The 23,001-nt window shown below is 40.2% G+C and overlaps 1 protein-coding gene across 1 annotated transcript in view; it reads right to left on the bottom strand.

Moving 5' to 3' along the window:
- LOC128642826 (carboxyl-terminal PDZ ligand of neuronal nitric oxide synthase protein) overlaps positions 1-23,001 on the bottom strand; it is a 345,855-nt gene that overhangs the window by 63,557 nt on the left and 259,297 nt on the right. The window contains exon 5 of the mRNA XM_053695663.1: positions 4,772-4,880. Coding sequence (XP_053551638.1) covers positions 4,772-4,880 — 109 coding nt within the window. The remainder of the gene's footprint in view (positions 1-4,771; positions 4,881-23,001) is intronic.

The following is a 23,001-nucleotide window of genomic DNA, read 5'->3' as shown; positions in this document are numbered from 1 at the left end:
AGCTTTGATATTAATGAGTTTTTTGGGTTCATTGAGAACATGGTTGTTGTTCAATAATAAAATTAATCCTCAAAAATACAACTTGCCTAATAATTCTGCACTCCCTGTATGTGTGTGTGTATATATACAGTATATATATATATATATATATATATATATATATATATATATATATATATATATGTGTGTGTGTGTGCATATATATATATATATATATATATATATATATATATATATATACATATACACACACACACAAATATATATATATACACATACACATGCTGTATATACTTGCATACAAGTTAGTCTTCAAATTTGATAAATTACCTATCTCTCTAAATGCAAACTGAAATATACTAAAAAAATGTAAAAAAAAAAAAAAAACATTTGGAATTTCATTTTAATATAAAACTCAAAGCGTGAATTAATGTTTATTTATGTGCTGATGTCAGAAGCGCTATTGCTGCAGAGAATAAATATTGAAGCTTAGAAAATGTATAACTTTGATTATATAAATGCACAGTCAGATTACAGATTGCTGCAATTTTATAAAGTATAAGCGCATTATATATACGGCAGCTACACAATCTGATCTGCACTGCCTGGCAAGAAATGATTAGATTTTATCTCAAATGATAAAACCAGCACATTTGTAAAACACATTCTTTTATTTAAAGTGTCATTATTTACAAAAGACAGAAACAATGACACAGGTAAAATATACCAGTGTGAAATGTCTTTATTTGTATAGGGCAGGGATGCAGTGTGTTCAGTCATCTAAGTGTCTTCATGTTGTTTCCTATGAGGAGCTACGCGTTTTCCTAAGTATTCCTAATTACCAGATACCGTAATAATCTATACAAAAATGCTATATAATTAATACAAATGTACAAAAAATCAAGTAAAAAAAAAAGAAGGGAATTTAAAGTAACATGAAACCAAATTCGAGGACTTTATTTGTTGCATTTTCACAAGAATAAATCCGGCTCCGAAAATTGTTGAAAGTGGCTTGCGACCACCATCTTCGGTATTTGGATTGTACCAAAATAGTCAAATGCATGTATTCTTTTCATCCTTTGTTGAAAGAGCAGTAACGCACTACTGTGAGCTATTACATAGAAGACATAAGACACAAAAATGTGAACTATGTCAGACAGGGTATGCTTCTATACACTGTAACACACATGTGGGATTGGAGTTGAATTATAAAATATACCTTTTATTACTAATAATTAAAAATGACAGCAGTATTGTATATTTTGCTGTCCTCACATAACGTTAAAAACACATCTCCATTAAATCCATATTTATGGTTTTTGGTTTTACCAGTTGATGTCTATGAGAGCTATAGGTTTGTATCAGGTGTTTAGTTGGTTGTAATTGTTTGTTTTCGGACAATCTATAGCCTTTTATTTGGCTTGTCAAGAAATTAAATTATTTTCCAACTAAATATATTTGTTAACAGGTTAGGTATTCCTGTGTATTGCCTATAGTTCTAATATATAAGTCTTCAAACAAGGATAGCCTTAAAGTGACTTGCAATAGACTTTTAGTGGTAATCAAAGTGGGTGGTAGTATCTATATCTTATACTTGAATATGTGCTTAATGTGGTGTTTGTGCATTTTATTCAGAGCAGCATAATTTTTAACTGCTTATCAGGTTATAAACTTGTGTGTTGTACAACACACAAGTTTATAACCTGATAAGCAGTTAAAAATTATGCTGCTCTGAATAAAATGCACAAACACCACATTAAGCACATATTCAAGTATAAGATATAGATACTACCACCCACTTTGATTACCACTAAAAGTCTATTGCAAGTCACTTTAAGGCTATCCTTGTTTGAAGACTTATATATTAGAACTATAGGCAATACACAGGAATACCTAACCTGTTAACAAATATATTTAGTTGGAAAATAATTTAATTTCTTGACAAGCCAAATAAAAGGCTATAGATTGTCCGAAAACAAACAATTACAACCAACTAAACACCTGATACAAACCTATAGCTCTCATAGACATCAACTGGTAAAACCAAAAACCATAAATATGGATTTAATGGAGATGTGTTTTTAACGTTATGTGAGGACAGCAAAATATACAATACTGCTGTCATTTTTAATTATTAGTAATAAAAGGTATATTTTATAATTCAACTCCAATCCCACATGTGTGTTACAGTGTATAGAAGCATACCCTGTCTGACATAGTTCACATTTTTGTGTCTTATGTCTTCTATGTAATATGTACTTCATGCTTAAGCACTGCTCCTATTGAATACCCAGGTATTAAGACGTATCTTTTTTGACAAGGTATCAAAGGAGAAGATAAATTCCTAAGAAAGAGAGCGAAATTATATTTTCTGTCTTTGTTCCTAAACCTTCTGACTACTGTGAGCTAGCTGAAAGCCAATGACAAAAGCATATATATGCTGCCACCAATCACAAGATTCTGAGTCTACCTAGGTATACTTTTCAACAAAGGATATAAAGACAACCAATCAACTTTTATAAGAGAAATAAATTGGAAAGCTTTTTAAAATCACATGCTCTTTCTAAATCATGAAAAAAAAATAGGTATAGGAAAGTCAAAATTAAACTTGCATGATTCAGATAGATCGTGTAATTTTAAGACACTTTTAAATTTAGTTCTATTTTCAAATGTGCTTTGTTCTCTTGGTATCCCTTGTTGAAAAATAATATGCACATTTCCTACACTAGTGGGAGCTAGCTGCTGATTGGTGCCTGTACACTTTTATCTCTTTTGATTGGCTAACTAGATATGTTCAGCTAGCTGCCAGTAGTGCAATGCTGTTCCTTCAGCAAAGAATAACAAGAGAATGAAGCAAAACTGATAATATAAATAAATTGGAATCATAAAAGAAATTTGGAGGTTTTCTGTCCCTTTAAGATCTTTGGAATTTGCTTTAAAACTATGAATCAGGACATAAAGTAATTAAATGGATTGTAAAGTCAAAATTAAAATTTCATGATTCAGATAGAGCAGCAATTTTAAGCAACTTTCTAATTTTCTCCTATTATGAATTTTTCTTTGTTCTCTTGGTATTTTATTTGAAAAAGCAGGAATGTAAGCTTAGGAGCAGGCCCATTTTTGGTTCAGTACCTGGGTAGCGCTTGTTAATTGGTGTCTAACAGGCCCATTTATCAAAGGGCTTGCGGACCTGATCCGACACTGTGGATCAGGTCCGCAACACTTCGCTAAATGCGGAGAGCAATACGCTCTCCGCATTTAACATTGCACCAGCAGCTCGCAAGAGCTGCTGGTGCAACGCCGCCCCCTGCTGACTCGCAGCCAATCGGCCGCCAGCAGGGAGCTGTCAATCAACCCGATCGTATTCGATCGGGTTGATGTCCGGCGATTCCTGTCCGCCTGTTCAGAGCAGAGAGTCTTTAGACCGCTGCTTCATAAGTTGTGTTTCTGGCGAGTCTTCAGACTCGCCAGAAACACGGCCCTTCAAGCTCCGTACGGAGCTTGATAAATGGGCCTGCAAATGTAGAAATTAGAACGTTAAAATTGCATTCTCTATCTGAATCCTGAAAGTTTAATTTTGATTAGACTGTCCCTTTATATCTATGTCTCTTAAAGTGAATGTAAATTTTGATGCTAAAGTGCCCGGTTTTTAAATATTCGATTAAAAACAGGGGCACTTTAATTCATCAAAATTTACATTTAACTCCTGTTGTGAAAAATACTTTCCTTTTAAACTTGACAGCAGCTCCAGCTTCCTCCAATCGTCGCAAGCCATTTCTGATGTCAGAAATGATGGATAGGTCATCCTCCAATCATAGCTTCCCCCCGGGGGAATCTGTGTCTGATTCAATGCCGTGATTGGAGGAAGCCGGGTTCCTCATTTTAGACCCAGGAAGAGGCTTTGCGACGGGTGGAGGAAGCTGGAGCGGCTGTCAAGATTAAAAGGTAAGTTTTTTTTCACAACAGGAGTGAAATGTAAATTTTTATGAATTAAAGTGCCCCTGTTTTTAATCGAATTTTTAAAAAATGGGCACTTTAGCATCAAATTGACATTTACTTTAAGGGATTTATTACTGTGAGGGATTTTCCCATGTGGCACACAATAATTTGCGTAAGTCATACTTGATCTGTAATATTTCACATAGGCACATTACTTGGCACAGTTGTGCATGCTCCCTCACACATTCTGCTGTGGCAAATACCCAGCGCATTCGCTTTCCCTGACATTTAATTATCTGTGATATACTGATGACCTAGAAACTGCACAAACACAATATGCTTAAAAAATTCAGGGCGATCTCTGCTATACCCCTCATCTGTGGTTGGGGAATAAGGATGACAGGTAGAATTTTATTGTTGTAGCTTACTTGATTGCAATAGTGAAAAAAACCCTGAAATTTATTGCCACACAATGGTTCACTTCTATAATGACCTGAACAATACCGAAGACTGCAGGAAATCCAGTGTAGCAGGTTCAGCCATTACAATCATTACTGTCCAGGATAAGTGTAATTTTCTGCTTGCAGTCCTAATATACGGGCTCTGAAATATCTTATAGAAAAGTCTTTTAGTTCCTTATACATCTTCCTGCTAACTAACCCTAGGAGTACTGCTTGTTAATATTTCTGGAGACGGATAATGAATCTTGGCGAATAGCAGATATGACAATTCTGGAAGCACACTGAGATTAAAAACATCTTCTAATCTAGCAGCAGTGTGTGTCATGTAACTGGATATTTAATAATAATAAAAAAAAATCTGCTCTACTCACCTTCTTTTTGGATTTGAACACATTGCACTTGAATGTGTTGCTAGTTCCATCTCTTGCAATGTAGCTAAAGATCTTTAAGTCTTGAGAGTCATGGGAGACATAAAATATTCTAGAACAGACATGAGGGGGGGGGGGGGGAAATAATATCGATTAATGTAATATCCTAGCAAATTACTTTGGCTTCATCAAAAGCAAATGACATTCACAGCATGAATATTCAAGAACACTTGGAATAGGAACATGGAAATTAAACATTCATTATAGCTGTTGGCCAAACGAAAAATGAGAAATGAAAAGCGTAAAACAGAAGAATACATAATTCTGGATTCATGTGAAATTATTCTGGCATTCTAATACAAACATTCGTGCCAACAGATGCGTGAAAATACAGGATCATCATTTTTTTCTTTTATATGTAAAATCATTTATAGGGTCTCTATTGACATAAGAGTGCTACTCTGGCAAAAAGGTAAAAGCTCCTTTGGATTTCAGGATATGATAGAGTTAGGCAGTAAACAGAAAGGGAGATTGTGGACCTATCAATCACATTGTGACTTGATGCGCAATACTTTGGGGTCATGCTCTTCTTGTTTATCTTCTTTAATTTCCAAATGTACCTCACCCTAAATTACATTAGCTTATCCAGTCCTTTTTTAGGCTCGAAATAACCTACAAAATTCTAATATATCCCCCTTATATCGCTTCTCTGACAGCTAATGCCCTCATAACCACTCTCTACACTCCGCTCACAATCCAGTTTTTCCCGCTTCACCAGCCACCACACCACCATAACTCCACAACATTAAAATGCACTTGAAATTTAAACAATCAGGCAAAAAATAAATCAAGCTGAGACAACTGTGTGAATGACCTTCCTACCAAAGGCTACCTCAGAAAAAGCTAAAACATAAAAATAGTAGAATTTAGTAAAAGTATGCAATGAAGACCAAGTAGCTGCCTTGTAAATTTGGTCAACTGAAGCCTCATTCTTGAAAGCCCAAGAAGTGGAAACTGATCTTGTAGAATGAGCAGTAATCCATTTCAGTGGAGGCTGACCTGTCTCCAAGTAAGTCTTATGAATCAAAAGTTTCAACCAAGAGGCTAAAGAAACAGCAGAAAATGTCTGTCCTTTCCTAGAACCAGAAAAGTTGAACTAGAAATTTGTCTGAAATCCTTAGTAAAATCAATGCTTTAACAAGATCCAAATCATACAATGATCTCTCTCAAGAATTCTTGGGACACAAAGAAGGAACAACAATTTCCCAATGGATATTGTCTGAAGACACACATTTAGATAAGATAGTAAATGTATTCCTTAAGACTGCATTATCCTGATGAAAGATAAGATAAGGAGGGGCATATATATATGTGTGTATATCTGCAAAGATCTATAAAAAAAAAATAAGAATTACAAAAAAAAGGAGGGACACAAGAAAGAGCAGACTAGCAGAAGAGATAGCCAAAAGAAAAAAACCCTTCCAAGAAAGAACTTAAATATCCACTTTATGCATAGGCTCAAAAGGAGGTGCCTGCAAAACCATTAACACCAAGTTAAGGCTCCAGGGAGGAGAACTTGGTTTGATCACAGGCTTAATCCATGCCAAAGTCTGAACAAAACCATCACTATCAGGAAGATTAGCAATCTTCCTATGAAACAAAACAGAAAGATCAAAAATCTTAGCCTTTATCCAAACCATCCCGTAAGAACTGAAATTCTAGAAATTCTAAAAGAATGCCAGGAAAAACCATGATTTACAGTATGCACCAAGGAATAAAAGCCTTCCAGACCTTATGATAAATCCTTCTAATCACAGGCTTATGACTTTGGATTAAAGTTTCAGTCACAATATCTGAGAAACCCTGCTTAATTACTAGCCGTTAAATCTCCAATGCCATTAAGCTTAGAGATTAGAGATGGGGATGGAAAAACGGACCTTGAGACAAAAGGTCTGGACACAGAGGAAGTGGCCAAGGAGGGCAACTGGACATCTGAAGTAGATCTGCATACCAGATCCTGCGAGGCCAAGCTAGAGAAATCAGGATTACTGATGATTTCTCTAGCCTTATCTTGGAAATCATTCTGGGAAGAATCTAAGAATTCTAAGAAATAATTCTAACCTATCTAAAGGGTCCTTAAAAGAAGTGCTGTCTTTCAATGGGATATTAGTATGCTTAGCCAGAATGGAAATGGCTCCATCAAACTTAGCGTAGCTCCCCTGTACAGAGAAGGAGCAGTAATACCCATAGAAGCAGCATTAGGTTGATCTGAGTGCATTACAATAATTAAACATGAGCCACATAAATAATATGGAGGAGAAACATCAGCTTTTTTACAATCAACACACTTAATATAGGTAGGAAGGTATTCAGGGGATTCCGCTTCTAAGGTAGATTTAGGGACAGAATCAGAAAGCTCCATTATAGCATTGAACTACAATAGTATAAAATATAACCCCTTTAAAAAGCAGAGGGATGGAAAACTTACCCCCTCCTAAAGAAGCTACATAAAAAAAACTAAAAAATTTTAAGCGCACTAAACCAAACGGAAAAATTACACAGGAAACAAAACTCCATATTCTAAGCCTGGAAAATGCTCAGGTGAATGGGAAGACGTGTATGAAAACTCCACTGTTATAAAAGAGATTAGTGTGCCAAACTCAATGTGTGCGTACCAGAGGAAATATGTGCGCTAACCCGACGTGCATTAACCCGAAAGCCAAATAGAACAACGATCTACAGTGCAAATAAAAAATTTCTGACGTGCACAAACCCAAGGGTTCATGAGCGCTAACCCCGTTGCGTGCAAACCCAGAGGCCTACATGTGGTTAAAATATTCTAACCGCTTCAAAGCAAAAAAATCAACAATAGGGGAATAAAATATAGATTCTGTCCCAAGGCCTGTATATATAAATCAATATATATATATATATATATATATATATATATATATATATATATATATATATATATATATATAGCTGTAAATACCCACATAAGGCTATAGAGTGTCATATAGATAACAATATGATACTTACCAACAGACACACATCTACAAGTAAAACACTACTGAAACATATCATCAGAGGTTATGGCATAGGAGTATATTGAAAATCCAAAGAAGGAGGCAAAAGACAAGTTCCTGCGACCAATTATAGAAAGGCTGCCACAAATTTTCCCATGAGGTGGGAAAAAAAAAGTACAGTACAGTGCTTGTTAGAGGAAAATATATTGGGTATGGTTGGAGGCTCTAAGGGGAAAACAAGCCTCAACATAGACTGAAAAACCACTCTCTCTGCAAAATCAAATGCACATCTTCCTTTTTCAACCACCTCCAGCAGAGGCAAAGATAAGACTGTGGTGCCTGTGAGGTGGGAGTGGTTTTATAGAGCTCCTGGGATTTGGGAATCTTTGCCTCCTCCTAGTGGTAAGGAAGAGTACTTCCCAGGAGTAATGGATCATGGACACTCCCCACCTGTATAAAATACATTTTGGATTTCATGTTCCTTTAAAAAGCAGATGCACCAGGGTACTAGAGTAGAATCTCTGTGGTTGTGATTGGAGCGCATACCTGTGCTTTTGATTGGATGATGTAGTCCCTAAGATTGGCTGTTTACAAATATTCTTGTTAGTGTCAAAGGTCAGCAGCTTAAGATCTGTCACAGGTTTTAAGTACCAGTTTGTTTGTTTTTTTGTTTATTTTTGTATTTTGGTGGTTCTCTCTCTCAGATCATATTGACGAGATCATGGCTTAATAAAATAAGCACAAAAAACAAACAGTATGGGTTAACAAATAGTGAATAAAAGTATATTCTATTGGGTATTCTAATTGCATTTTAAATAAGATGCGTTTCCCCTTGATGATTACATTTTATATATTTTATAATGTTTTTCTCTCACATCTTGAATATTTCAGTTTCCCTCTATTTATTTTACCTAATTAAATTAATATGAATGTAGTGGCAGAGAAATAATTATGTCTGATAACAGATTTTCATTGCAAGATCAATGCCTTCTGTAATATTAAGCAAGCCAATGTCTGTATACTTATAGGAATGATCTAGACACGCTCTCTTGTACAGAAAATTGTTTGGGCCATTGGGAATTATTCTGGTAATCACCAAGCTCATTTGAAAAGCAACACACATCTAGATGTTAACAAGACACGTAGCACAATGCAAAGATCAGCAGTAGTGCATTTTACCATATAAATCACTTTGTTACAGAGGCTTCTCTTTAATATACAAGATAATTCATCTCTTAGTTTGGGTGCACGCTATGTCTTACAAATGAATTATTATTTACAAGTAATCTCCTTTACTATTATACACCTATGTACTTAGCAAGTTTCAGAATTCTGTCATCAAAGACATTAGCTAGCATTATTTTCCAGAAAATAAAAACCAACACACAGTATATACACAGTACATAACATCACCCATGATTCACTCTGCAGTTAGATTAGATTTCCCATGATTCATCCTGCAGTTAGAGTAGATTGTATTAAATATATATATATATATAGTTAGATATACAGGGAGAGATGATAGATATACTGTAGATATATAGTATATATAAAATGAATTCCAAAATGAATCTCTATTTTGTAGAAATAAAGCACAGTCATTCTCTTTTCCTATAGTGTGATGCTTTTTTAGCCTGTTGTAGATCTTGTAGTCAGATTTAACCTTCATGCTGCCAAAAAGGACTTACAAACATCCCTGTGCATTGTAACTATATTTGGAAGCTAACAGGTTAAATGATGACATCTAATTCCGTTTTTATTGAAGATCAACAAGGTTCTCAATGTGTAGCTGCTAAAAGTCCCAGTATTACTTTACTACTCCTCTCTCTAACCATTTCATATTTCGCTCCATTCCAGGTTTAGATATTTCTGTTTGTGAACAGGTTTCTCCCATGGCTTCATTTGCTCCCTTGGAGCAAGAATCAACAAGCCAGTTTTACTCTGAACAAAATGTATTCGTTCGATTTCACTCAAAAAAAATAAAATGTATGCTTACCTGATACATTTCTTTCTTTCTTGACACGGTGAGTCCACGGATCATCAATTACTGTTGGGAATATCACTCCTGGCCAGCAGGAGGAGGCAAAGAGCACCAGAGAAGAGCTGTTAAGTATCACTTCCCTTCCCACAACCCCCAGTCATTCGACTGAAGGAAAAGGAGAGAAAGGAAATAACACAAGGTGCAGAGATGCCTGAAGTTTATATAAACAAGTTGTCTAAAAAAGAGGGAGGGCCGTGGACTCACCGTGTCAAGAAATAAATACATTTATCAGGTAAGCATAAATTTCCTTTTCTTTCTTATGACACGGTGAGTACACGGAATCATCAAATACTGTTGGGAATCAAAACCCAAGCTAGAGGACACAGATGATTAGGGAGGCCAAGACAGGTAACCTAAACAGAAGGCACCACTGCTTGCAAAACCTTTCTCCCAAAAGAAGCCTCTGCCAAGGCAAAAGTATCAAATTTATAGAATTTAGAAAAAGTGTGCAAAGAAGACCAAGTCGTAGCCTTACAAATCTGTTCTACAGAGGCCTCATTCTTGAAGGCCCAGGAAGAAGAAACCGCCCTAGTGGAATGAGCAGTAATTCTCTCAGGAGGTTGCTGTCCAGCAGTCTCATATGCCAAACGAATAACACTTCTCAACCAGAGAGAAAAAGAAGTGGCAGTAGATTTCTGACCTTTACGTTTTCCAGAAAAGCAAACAAACAAAGCAGAAGACTGACGAAAGTCCTTCGTAGTCTGTGAATAAAATTTAAGAGCCCGCACAACATCTAAGTTGTGCAACAAACATTTTTTAGGAGAAGAAGGATTAGGGCAGAGAGAAGAAACAACAATTTCCTGATTAATATTTTTGTCCAAAACAACCTTAGGAAGAAAAACAAACTTGGTACGGAGAATTGCCTTATCTGCATGAAATATGAGGTAAGGAGGATCACACTGCAAAGCTGAGAGTTCAGAAACCCTCCGAGCAGAGGAAATAGCAGTAAGAAACAAAACCTTCCAAGATAATAACTTCATATCTATGGAATGCATATGCTTAAACGGAGCCTATTGTAAAACTCTAAGAACAAGGTTAAGGCTCCAAGGTGGAGCAACAGATTTAAACACAGGCCTGATTCTGACCAGGGCCTGACAAAAGGATTGGAGGAAGGGCCCCTGAAGCAGAAGATCCTTCCTCAGCGGTAGTCTCCACAGAGGTAGAGACGACATCTCTACTAGATCTGCATACCAGATCCTGCGAAGCCACGCAGGAGCTATTAGACTCACCAACGCTCTCTCCTGCTTGATCCGAGTGATGACTCGCGGGAGGAGAGCAAACGGGGGAAAGAGATAAGCCAATCTAAAGTTCCAGGGAACGCCAGAGCATCTATCAGAAAGGCTTGAAGATCTCTCAACCTTGACCCGTACTTTGGGAGCTTGGTGTTCTGACGAAACGCCATCAGATCCAATTCCGGTAAAAACCATTTGGTTGTTAACCTGGAGAATACTTCTGGATGGAGTTCCCACTCCCCAGGATGGAAAGTCTGTCTGCTCAGAAAATCCGCTTCCCAATTGTCCACTCCTGGAAAGTGGACCTCCGCCCACTGAACGATTCACGCCACCTCCTTCATGGCTAAAGAACTCCCAGTTCCCCCCGGTGGTTGAGGTAAGCAACTGAAGTCATGTTGTCTGTCTGGAACCTGATAAATTGGGCTAGAGCCAGCTGAGGCAAAGCCATCAAGGCATTGAAGATCGCTCTCAACTCCAGAATGTTTATAGGGAGAGCAGATTTCTTCTGAGACTAAAATCCCTGCACTTTCAACGAGTCCCTGACTGCTCCCCAACCCAACAGGTTGGCATCCGTGGTCACAATCACCCAAGAGGGTCTCTGAAACACGTCCCCTGGGACAGATATTCTTGAGAAAGCCACCACAGAAGGGAGTCCCTTGCTGATTGATCCGGAACTATCCTCTGAGGTAAGTCTGTATAATCCCTGTTCCACTGAGCGAGCATGCAAAGCTGTAGAGGTCTCAAATGGATCCAAGCAAAAGGAACTATGTCCATGGAAGCCACCATCAACCCAATAACCTCCATGCATTAAGCCACTGATGGTCGAACCGCCAACTGTAGGGACAGACAAGCAGAAAGAATCTTGCCTCTTCTGACCTCCGTCAGAAATATTTTCATAGATAGAGAATCTATAATGGTTCCTAAGAAGATCACTCTTGTAGTCGGTACAAGAGAACTTTTTTCCAGATTGACCTTCCAACCATGGGAACGAAGAAACTCCAACAAGATCTTTGTATGGGATTCTGTTAGTTGCAAGGATGGCGCCTGAACCAGAATGTCGTCTAGATAAGGTGCCACTGCAATTCCCGGGACCGAATTACTGTCATCAGTGCTCCCAGGACCTTTAAGAAAATTCTGGGAGCTGTGGCGAGGCCAAATGGAAGTGCTACAAATTGAAAATGTTTGTCTAGATAGGCAAATCTCAGATATTTGTGATGATCCCTGTGAATGGGAATGTGCAGGTACGCATCCTTCAGGTCTATGGTCGTCATGAATTGACCCTCTTGTATCAGAGGAAGAATGGAGCGGATAGTCTCCATTTTAAAGGATGGCACTCTGAGGAATCTGTTTAGTAGCTTTAGATCTAGAATGGGCCTGAAAGTTCCCTCTTTTTAAGGAACCACAAACAGGTTGGAGTAAAACCCGAGACTTGGAACTATCACTCCCAAGAGGGAAAGATCCTGTACACATTTCAAGAACGCCTCTCTTTTTATCTGGTCTACAGATAACATTGAGAGGTGGAATCTGCCTCTTGGAGGAAAAGTCTTGAATTCTAACTTGTACCCCCGGGAAACTATGCCCACTTGCCCACGGGTCTGGGACATCTTGTTCCCAGGCTTGTGCGAACTGAGAGAGTCTGCCCCCCACTTGATCCAATCCCAGATTGGGGGCAAACCCTTCATGCTGACTTGGATTCAGCTACTTGTTTCATGGATTGCTTCCCCTTGTTCCAAGACTGACCGAGCTTCCAAGAAGGCTTGAATTGTTCCTGCTTGGTAGAGGCAGGCAGGGGAAGACTTACCTCTGAAGTTACGAAAGGAACGAAAATTAGTCTGATGTCCCTTCAATTTACCCTTCTTGTCTTGAGGCAGAAAGGATCCTTTACCACCTGTAATATCGGAAATGATTTCTGCAAATGCCGGCCTGAACAAGGTCTTTCCCTTGTAAGGGATTGCCAAAAGCTTTGATTTAGAAGAAACATCTGCAGACCAAGATTTAAGCCATAGCGCTCTATGCTCTAAAATTGCAAAGCCAGATATTTTGACTCCCAACTTAATGATCTGCAAAGAAGCATCAATTATAAAGGAATTGGCTGACTTAAGCGCCTTTATCCTATCCTGAATTTCCTCCAAAGGAGTTTCAGCTTGTAGGGACTCAGACAAAGCACCAAACCAATAGGCTGCTGCACTGGTTACAGTAGCAATGCACACCGGCGGTTGCCATTGTAACCCCTGATGAGTATACATCTTCTTTAAAAGGCCTCGAGCTTTTTATCCATAGGATCATTGAAAGAGTAACTATCCTCAATAGGAATAGTACTTCTCTTGGCCAAAGTGAAAATCACTCCTTCCACCTTTGGAACCGTCTGCCACGACTCCTTGATGGAGTCGGCCACTGGGAACATCTTCCTAAAGACAGGAGAGGGAGAAAAGTTTATTCCTGGCCTCTACCATTCCCAGGTAATAATCTCTGTGGCACGGTCTGACACTGGAAAATCTTCCCCAGGGGAGAAAACATCAAAGTATCTATTTAATTTACTAGACTTTTTAGGGTTGACAACGATAGGCATATCGGAGTTGTCCAAGGTCACTAAAACCTCCTTTAACAAAACACGGAGGTGTTCAAACTTGAATCTGAAGGAAACCACTTCAGCATCAGAATAAGGAATTACATTATCCGAATCTGAGATTTCCCCCTCAGAGGCTACCAAAGTATCTTCCTCTCCCGATCTATGTGAAACCCGGTCAGCCTGAACAGGATCTGATACCTTATCTGATTCTATAATTCTCCTCTTACATTTGCCCTGCAGCATGGGAATGGCTGCCAGCGCCTCAGATACCGCCAAGGATACCTGGACCACAATCTCAACCTTCAAAAACACTCTATCCGGAGATTGAGATGAACCGCAGGGTACTGCATGTGATGTTAACGCTGATTGGGACTTTTTAGGGAGAGGCTGTGGCATTGCCTGGACAGCATCCTGAGGGAATGGTGGCTCAGAATCAAAGAGTGTATTTATACATAAGAGTTCAATACAACAACTGCAAAAAGGCAAAGGGGGTTCTACTTGGGCATCCAAACAAAGTTTGCACTTTACAGTAGGCCTAGACTTTAAGTCCATCTTACCACAGAAATTTAAGCACAAATTTTGGAAAAAAAAACTTGTATTTCTTTTTATAAAAAAGTGTTACTGTCCCTTTAAAAAGTCTATGGATACAAAATCCCTTAAGGCAATAAACCTCTTAACCTGATTTGCTATTAAACAATGTTTAATTAATACTAATAACCTGCTAGGCACTCTCTAGACCTCAGCGCTAAGCTGGGGTGCCTACCTGCTGCTCCTGACACAGAAAGCCTAGATGAAATTTCCGATCTGCAGAAGAACGGGAGCGACAGAGAAGGGAAGAGCTGAATTAAGCCGTGCAACTGATTCTCCTGAACAAAATGGCGCCAAATGAAACCGCACGCTAGAAAGGAGACACACCTCCTTAGTGACGTCACGCCATGTACAGGCAAAGAAACAGCTTGCCGCTTCATCTTATATCACCAAAAGTCCCCAAATTATAGCGACTGCACATATACTGTAAGCAGTACGCTTCTGAGCCACCAACATTAATAAATAATAAAGTTCCCCTTTATTCCTACCGCCACACAGTACTCTGCATCCTGCCTAAAAAATCCTGACCCACAGGAAATGATGCCCAATATGGTGCAGCTATGTGCTGTAGTGCCAGAAGTGTATAGAAGTAAAATGGCACTTACCTGCACCCACACTGTCCGGCAGGAGGTCAGTTCACCAGGTATGAGAGGAAGCCACTCCTCACAGAGACCTGTGGATAGAAGAAGGAACAGAGTAAGCCTACTGTGAGGGCAGCAATCTGTCAGGAAAACGCAGTGAGGCCACCCCACAAGTTCCTAACTGCTTGAAAGCTACCACAGCCCTACTGAAGAGACTAACGTGGAATACAGCTAAACCCAGAGTTACAGGGAAGATCAAAGCAAGCCTGCTCAGGCTTCCAAAATAAAAAAGTCTAGATAGAAGACGTTCTTACACAGACACCTAAACTTTACAACCTCCTTGCACTGAAGGCAAAGAGAATGACTGGGGGTTTGTGGGAAGGGAAGTGATACTTAACAGCTATGCTGTGGGGCTCTTTGCCTCCTCCTGCTGACCAGGAGTGATATTCCCAACAGTAATTGATGATCCGTGGACTCACCGTGTCTTAAGAAAGAAAAAAAATGAGCTCTCTCTAACCCCTTTTCCTTCAGTAATTTGCTCTTCCAAAACACAGTAAAATAGCTGCAAACACATAGTTAAAAGTACTCTTTAGCTCTTAGGAACCACATATTAGCACTTAGAATAATACCAGTTGTCCTATACTGATCTACAGTTACCCTTCTGAAACTGGAAGTTGCTTGAAGTGATAAATCACACAAAAAAAAATCACAATTCTTAGCAGCCTAAGTCTTTGTGCTTTTCTTCTTTACAATTACAAAAGTTGTTTTAAAGCCAAGAAAATCTCATTGTGTGTAGCGGTGCCCAGATGTGGTGTTAAGGGCTCTGTATAATGAATGTAATTACGCCTGCTCTTGGTATTTAAGTGTCTGCAGGAGAACCTTGCCAGGGCCTCTTCATTGCTTGAGAAAATAAACCTTGGATGCAGATCACACAGAGAAGGATCATCTAGTGATGTCTTATTGCTGGGTACTGTATTTAGGTGAATACTGTATAGTAATGTGACAAAGACCAAGTGGGTCTACAGAAGCCAGTTTCATTTGATTAAAAGGCATTTGACAAGCAGCTCTTCCATTGAGTATTATATGCCAGGGGTTTAACGGCTTGGCCGTTTAATTACATTTCCTTCAAGGACAACGTGAGGCAATATAAATTCAAATGTTCTTCTTGATTCCTGGAAATTCTTATTTTTAGCCAGGAGCAGGAAGAATAGATTTTTTTTGTCTCTGCTTGACGTGTTCTGGAGCTGACTCCTGTGGGGACTGGTTGATCACATGACAGTTATGCTTCGTATGCTACTCATAAACATGCGTCACATGCTTTGATCACGCATATCAAATTAATTAGCCCCCCTGCTGCCATAGCTTGTGGATCTAGCAACAACCTTCAGACATGTTTGTATCAAACCATGAGGAACTAACATGAACAAGGGTTTTATTTAAAAAAAGTCTGTGGCAGTATTTCCTTTAATACCATGCTTGTTCTTGCACTAAACAATAAGTGTGTTCTAATGGTTTTTACTAGACAATGCAATAGCCACAACTGCTGCCCGAGTATTAGAGTGTGATTATCAACAGAAGCTCTAAAGGTTACAACTGCTGCCCGAGTATTAGAGTGTGATTATCAACAGAAGCTCTAAAGGTTACAACTGCTGCCCGAGTATTAGAGTGTGATTATCCACAGAAGCTCTAAAGGTTACAACTGCTGCCCGAGTATTAGAGTGTGATTATCAACAGAAGCTCTAAAGGTTACAACTGCAGCCCGAGTATTGTGTGATTATCAACAGAAGCTCTAAAGGCCACAACTGCTGCCCGAGTATTGTGTGATTATCAACAGAAGCTCTAAAGGCCACAACTGCTGCCCGAGTATTGTGTGATTATCCACAGAAGCTCTAAAGGCCACAACTGCAGCCCGAGTATTGTGTGATTATCAACAGAAGCTCTAAAGGCCACAACTGCTGCCAGAGTATTGTGTGATTATCAACAGAAGCTCTAAAGGTTACAACTGCAGCCCGAGTATTGTGTGATTATCAACAGAAGCTCTAAAGGCCACAACTGCTGCCCGAGTATTGTGTGATTATCCACAGAAGCTCTAAAGGCCACAACTGCTGCCCGAGTATTGTGCGATTATCAACAGAAGCTCTAAAGGCTACAACTGCTGCCCGAGTATTGTGTGATTATCCACAGAAGCTCTAAAGGCCACAACTGCTGCCCGAGTATTGTGCGATTATCAACAGAAGCTCTAAAGGCTACAACTGCTGCCCAAGTATTGTGTGATTATCAACAGAAGCTCTAAAGGTTACAACTGCTGCCCGAGTATTAGAGTGTGATTATCCACAGAAGCTCTAAAGGTTACAACTGCTGCCCGAGTATTAGAGTGTGATTACCCACAGAAGCTCTAAAGGTTACAACTGCTGCCCGAGTATTGTGTGATTATCCACAGAAGCTCTAAAGGTTACAACTGCTGCCCGAGTATTGTGTGATTATCCACAGAAGCTCTAAAGGCTACAACTGCTGCCCGAGTATTAGAGTGTGATTATCAACAAAAGCTCTAAAGGTTACAACTGCTGCCCGAGTATTAGAGTGTGATTATCCACAGAAGCTCTAAAGGTTACAACTGCTGCCCGAGTATTAGAGTGTGATTATCAACAGAAGCTCTAAAGGTTACAACTGCTGCCCGAGTATTAGAGTGTGATTATCCACAGAAGCTCTAAAGGTTACAACTGCTGCCCGAGTATTGTGTGATTATCCACAGAAGCTCTAAAGGCTACAACTGCTGCCCGAGTATTAGAGTGTGATTATCAACAGAAGCTCTAAAGGTTACAACTGCTGCCCGAGTATTAGAGTGTGATTATCAACAGAAGCTCTAAAGGTTACAACTGCTGCCCGAGTATTAGAGTGTGATTATCGACAGAAGCTCTAAAGGCCACAACTGCTGCCCGAGTATTAGAGTGTGATTATCAACAGAAGCTCTAAAGGCCACAACTGCTGCCCGAGTATTGTGTGATTATCAACAGAAGCTCTAAAGGCCACAACTGCTGCCCGAGTATTGTGTGATTATCCACAGAAGCTCTAAAGGCCACAACTGCAGCCCGAGTATTGTGTGATTATCAACAGAAGCTCTAAAGGCCACAACTGCTGCCCGAGTATTGTGTGATTATCCACAGAAGCTCTAAAGGCCACAACTGCAGCCCGAGTATTGTGTGATTATCAACAGAAGCTCTAAAGGCCACAACTGCTGCCCGAGTATTGTGTGATTATCAACAGAAGCTCTAAAGGCCACAACTGCAGCCCGAGTATTGTGTGATTATCAACAGAAGCTCTAAAGGTTACAACTGCAGCCCGAGTATTGTGTGATTATCAACAGAAGCTCTAAAGGCTACAACTGCTGCCCGAGTATTGTGTGATTATCCACAGAAGCTCTAAAGGCCACAACTGCTGCCCGAGTATTGTGTGATTATCAACAGAAGCTCTAAAGGCCACAACTGCTGCCCGAGTATTGTGTGATTATCAACAGAAGCTCTAAAGGCCACAACTGCTGCCCGAGTATTGTGTGATTATCCACAGAAGCTCTAAAGGCCACAACTGCTGCCCGAGTATTGTGTGATTATCAACAGAAGCTCTAAAGGTTACAACTGCTGCCCGAGTATTGTGTGATTATCAACAGAAGCTCTAAAGGCTACAACTGCTGCCCGAGTATTGTGTGATTATCCACAGAAGCTCTAAAGGCCACAACTGCTGCCCGAGTATTGTGTGATTATCAATAGAAGCTCCAAAGGCCACAACTGCTGCCCGAGTATTGTGTGATTATCAACAGAAGCTCTAAAGGCCACAACTGCTGCCAGAGTATTGTGTGATTATCAACAGAAGCTCTAAAGGCCACAACTGCTGCCCGAGTATTGTGTGATTATCAACAGAAGCTCTAAAGGCCACAACTGCTGCCCGAGTATTGTGTGATTATCAACAGAAGCTCTAAAGGCCACAACTGCTGCCCGAGTATTGTGTGATTATCAACAGAAGCTCTAAAGGCCACAACTGCTGCCAGAGTATTGTGTGATTATCAACAGAAGCTCTAAAGGCCACAACTGCTGCCCGAGTATTGTGTGATTATCAACAGAAGCTCTAAAGGCCACAACTGCTGCCCGAGTATTGTGTGATTATCAACAGAAGCTCTAAAGGCCACAACTGCTGCCCGAGTATTGTGTGATTATCCACAGAAGCTCTAAAGGCCACAACTGCTGCCCGAGTATTGTGTGATTATCAACAGAAGCTCTAAAGGTTACAACTGCTGCCCGAGTATTGTGTGATTATCAACAGAAGCTCTAAAGGTTACAACTGCTGCCCGAGTATTGTGTGATTATCAACAGAAGCTCTAAAGGCTACAACTGCTGCCCGAGTATTGTGTGATTATCCACAGAAGCTCTAAAGGCCACAACTGCTGCCCGAGTATTGTGTGATTATCAATAGAAGCTCTAAAGGCCACAACTGCTGCCCGAGTATTGTGTGATTATCCACAGATGCTCTAAAGGCCACAACTGCTGCCCGAGTATTGTGTGATTATCAACAGAAGCTCTAAAGGCCACAACTGCTGCCCGAGTATTGTGTGATTATCCACAGATGCTCTAAAGGCCACAACTGCTGCCCGAGTATTGTGTGATTATCCACAGATGCTCTAAAGGCCACAACTGCTGCCCGAGTATTGTGTGATTATCAACAGAAGCTCTAAAGGTTACAACTGCTGCCCGAGTATTGTGTGATTATCAACAGAAGCTCTAAAGGCTACAACTGCTGCCCGAGTATTGTGTGATTATCCACAGAAGCTCTAAAGGCCACAACTGCTGCCCGAGTATTGTGTGATTATCAATAGAAGCTCCAAAGGCCACAACTGCTGCCCGAGTATTGTGTGATTATCAACAGAAGCTCTAAAGGCCACAACTGCTGCCAGAGTATTGTGTGATTATCAACAGAAGCTCTAAAGGCCACAACTGCTGCCCGAGTATTGTGTGATTATCAACAGAAGCTCTAAAGGCCACAACTGCTGCCCGAGTATTGTGTGATTATCAACAGAAGCTCTAAAGGCCACAACTGCTGCCCGAGTATTGTGTGATTATCAACAGAAGCTCTAAAGGCCACAACTGCTGCCAGAGTATTGTGTGATTATCAACAGAAGCTCTAAAGGCCACAACTGCTGCCCGAGTATTGTGTGATTATCAACAGAAGCTCTAAAGGCCACAACTGCTGCCCGAGTATTGTGTGATTATCAACAGAAGCTCTAAAGGCCACAACTGCTGCCCGAGTATTGTGTGATTATCCACAGAAGCTCTAAAGGCCACAACTGCTGCCCGAGTATTGTGTGATTATCAACAGAAGCTCTAAAGGTTACAACTGCTGCCCGAGTATTGTGTGATTATCAACAGAAGCTCTAAAGGTTACAACTGCTGCCCGAGTATTGTGTGATTATCAACAGAAGCTCTAAAGGCTACAACTGCTGCCCGAGTATTGTGTGATTATCCACAGAAGCTCTAAAGGCCACAACTGCTGCCCGAGTATTGTGTGATTATCAATAGAAGCTCTAAAGGCCACAACTGCTGCCCGAGTATTGTGTGATTATCCACAGATGCTCTAAAGGCCACAACTGCTGCCCGAGTATTGTGTGATTATCAACAGAAGCTCTAAAGGCCACAACTGCTGCCCGAGTATTGTGTGATTATCCACAGATGCTCTAAAGGCCACAACTGCTGCCCGAGTATTGTGTGATTATCCACAGATGCTCTAAAGGCCACAACTGCTGCCCGAGTATTGTGTGATTATCAACAGAAGCTCTAAAGGTTACAACTGCTGCCCGAGTATTGTGTGATTATCAACAGAAGCTCTAAAGGCTACAACTGCTGCCCGAGTATTGTGTGATTATCCACAGAAGCTCTAAAGGTCACAACTGCTGCCAGAGTATTGTGTGATTATCCACAGATGCTCTAAAGGCCACAACTGCAGCCCGAGTATTGTGTGATTATCCACAGATGCTCTAAAGGCCACAACTGCTGCCAGAGTATTGTGTGATTATCAACAGAAGCTCTAAAGCTCACAACTGATATTCATGCGAGAACAACTTGGTGTTTAGGAGGAGTATTTCTGCAATAAATGTGAATTAGCCTTTACTCATCACAGGATCACACAGAACATGTGCACACAAGCTCCAATCTCACGTGCACACAAGCTCCAATCACATGTGCACACAAGTTTTAATCGCACGTGCACACAAGCTCCAATCGCACAAGCTCACAAGCTCCAATTGCACGTGCTCACAAGCGCCAATCACACGTGCATACAAGCTTCAATCTCACGTGCACACAAGCTCCAATCGCATGTGCATACAAGCTTCAATCTCACGTGCAAACAAGCTCCAATCACACGTGCATACAAGCTTCAATCTCACGTGCACACAAGCTTCAATCACACGTGCATACAAGCTTCAATCTCACGTGCACACAAGCTCCAATCGCACGTGCACACAAGCTCCAATTGCACGTGCTCACAAGCGCCAATCACACGTGCATACAAGCTTCAATCTCACGTGCACACAAGCTCCAATCGCATGTGCATACAAGCTTCAATCTCACGTGCACACAAGCTCCAATCACACGTGCATACAAGCTTCAATCTCACGTGCACACAAGCTCCAATCACACGTGCATACAAGCTTCAATCTCATGTGCACACAAGCTCCAATCGCACGTGCACACAAGCTCCAATCGCATGTGCACACAAGCTCCAATCGCATGTGCACACAAGCTACAATCACACGTGCACACAAGCTCCAATCACATGTGAACACAAGCTTCAATCACATGTGCGCACAAGCTCCAATCACTTGCACACAAGCTCCAATCGCATGTGCACACCAGCTCCAATCACACACGCTGTAACACTGCAATTGCGCATGCAGTGGTGTGTATCACATTGGGGATTATGCAGTTTATCACCTCTGACATATTACAGCCATTGTTGGCTGAGCAGCGGTATTTAGAGCATACGTACATATGGTCAGCATGCACTCATGCAGAGTAAACAATATCATTTTAATAGAATTGTAATATACATTATTTATTTTTCCTGATTTAACTGTAAAATACCTCTGTAAATAGAGACTGAAGTGCCTCTATAATACTTAAACTGGGGGAAATTGACCTAACCCTGTAACATACTACCCAGTGATTTGTTAGCTCAGAGCACAAGCTAAAATACTGCTTATGAGCCACTAAAATCTGCTAGTTCAGAGCAGACACAGCCGATAATTGGTGAGGTCATGTGACTGCTGGTGGTGATTGGTTTAACACCCATGTCTACTTGGTACCAACAGTACCCTGAACAGTTTACCCTCTTTGATAAGGTTAAACACATAGAAATGCAGGGTTAATAGTGCTAAAATTACATTTTATAACAAAATGTTTCACTATGAGTGGTGACATCCACAAAGCAGATACTTAAATGATTTTAATTTCACTACAGTAGTAGTTGTAGGTAGTAAACAAAACATTATTTTATAAAGCAGAGACATGACGCATGATTCAGAGAGAGCATGACGTTTTATAAAACTTTCCAATTTTATTAAATAGTTTCTTTGTCTCCTTTAATGAACAAGCAGCAATGGGAACTAGCTGAACATATCAGTAAACTAATGGCAAGAGGCATATATGAGTAGTCACCAATCAGCAGCTACTTCCACACTGCTGAGACTACCTAGGTTTGCTCTTCAACAAAGGATACCAAGAAAACAAAGCAAAACATAATTTATGCTTACCTGATAAATTCCTTTCTTCTGTAGTGTGATCAGTCCACGGGTCATCATTACTTCTGGGATATTACTCCTCCCCAACAGGAAGTGCAAGAGGATTCACCCAGCAGAGCTGCATATAGCTCCTCCCCTCTACGTCACTCCCAGTCATTCGACCAAGGACCAACGAGAAAGGAAAAGCCAAGGGTGAAGTGGTGACTGGAGTATAAATTAAAAAATATTTACCTGCCTTAAAAACAGGGCGGGCCGTGGACTGATCACACTACAGAAGAAAGGAATTTATCAGGTAAGCATAAATTATGTTTTCTTCTGTTAAGTGTGATCAGTCCACGGCCCGCCCTGTTTTTAAGGCAGGTAAATATTTTTTAATTTATACTCCAGTCACCACTTCACCCTTGGCTTTTCCT

Source organism: Bombina bombina, chromosome 12, assembly GCF_027579735.1.
Source record: "Bombina bombina isolate aBomBom1 chromosome 12, aBomBom1.pri, whole genome shotgun sequence".
NCBI lineage: Eukaryota > Metazoa > Chordata > Amphibia > Anura > Bombinatoridae > Bombina > Bombina bombina.
This window is presented reverse-complemented; position numbering and strand designations above follow the sequence as displayed.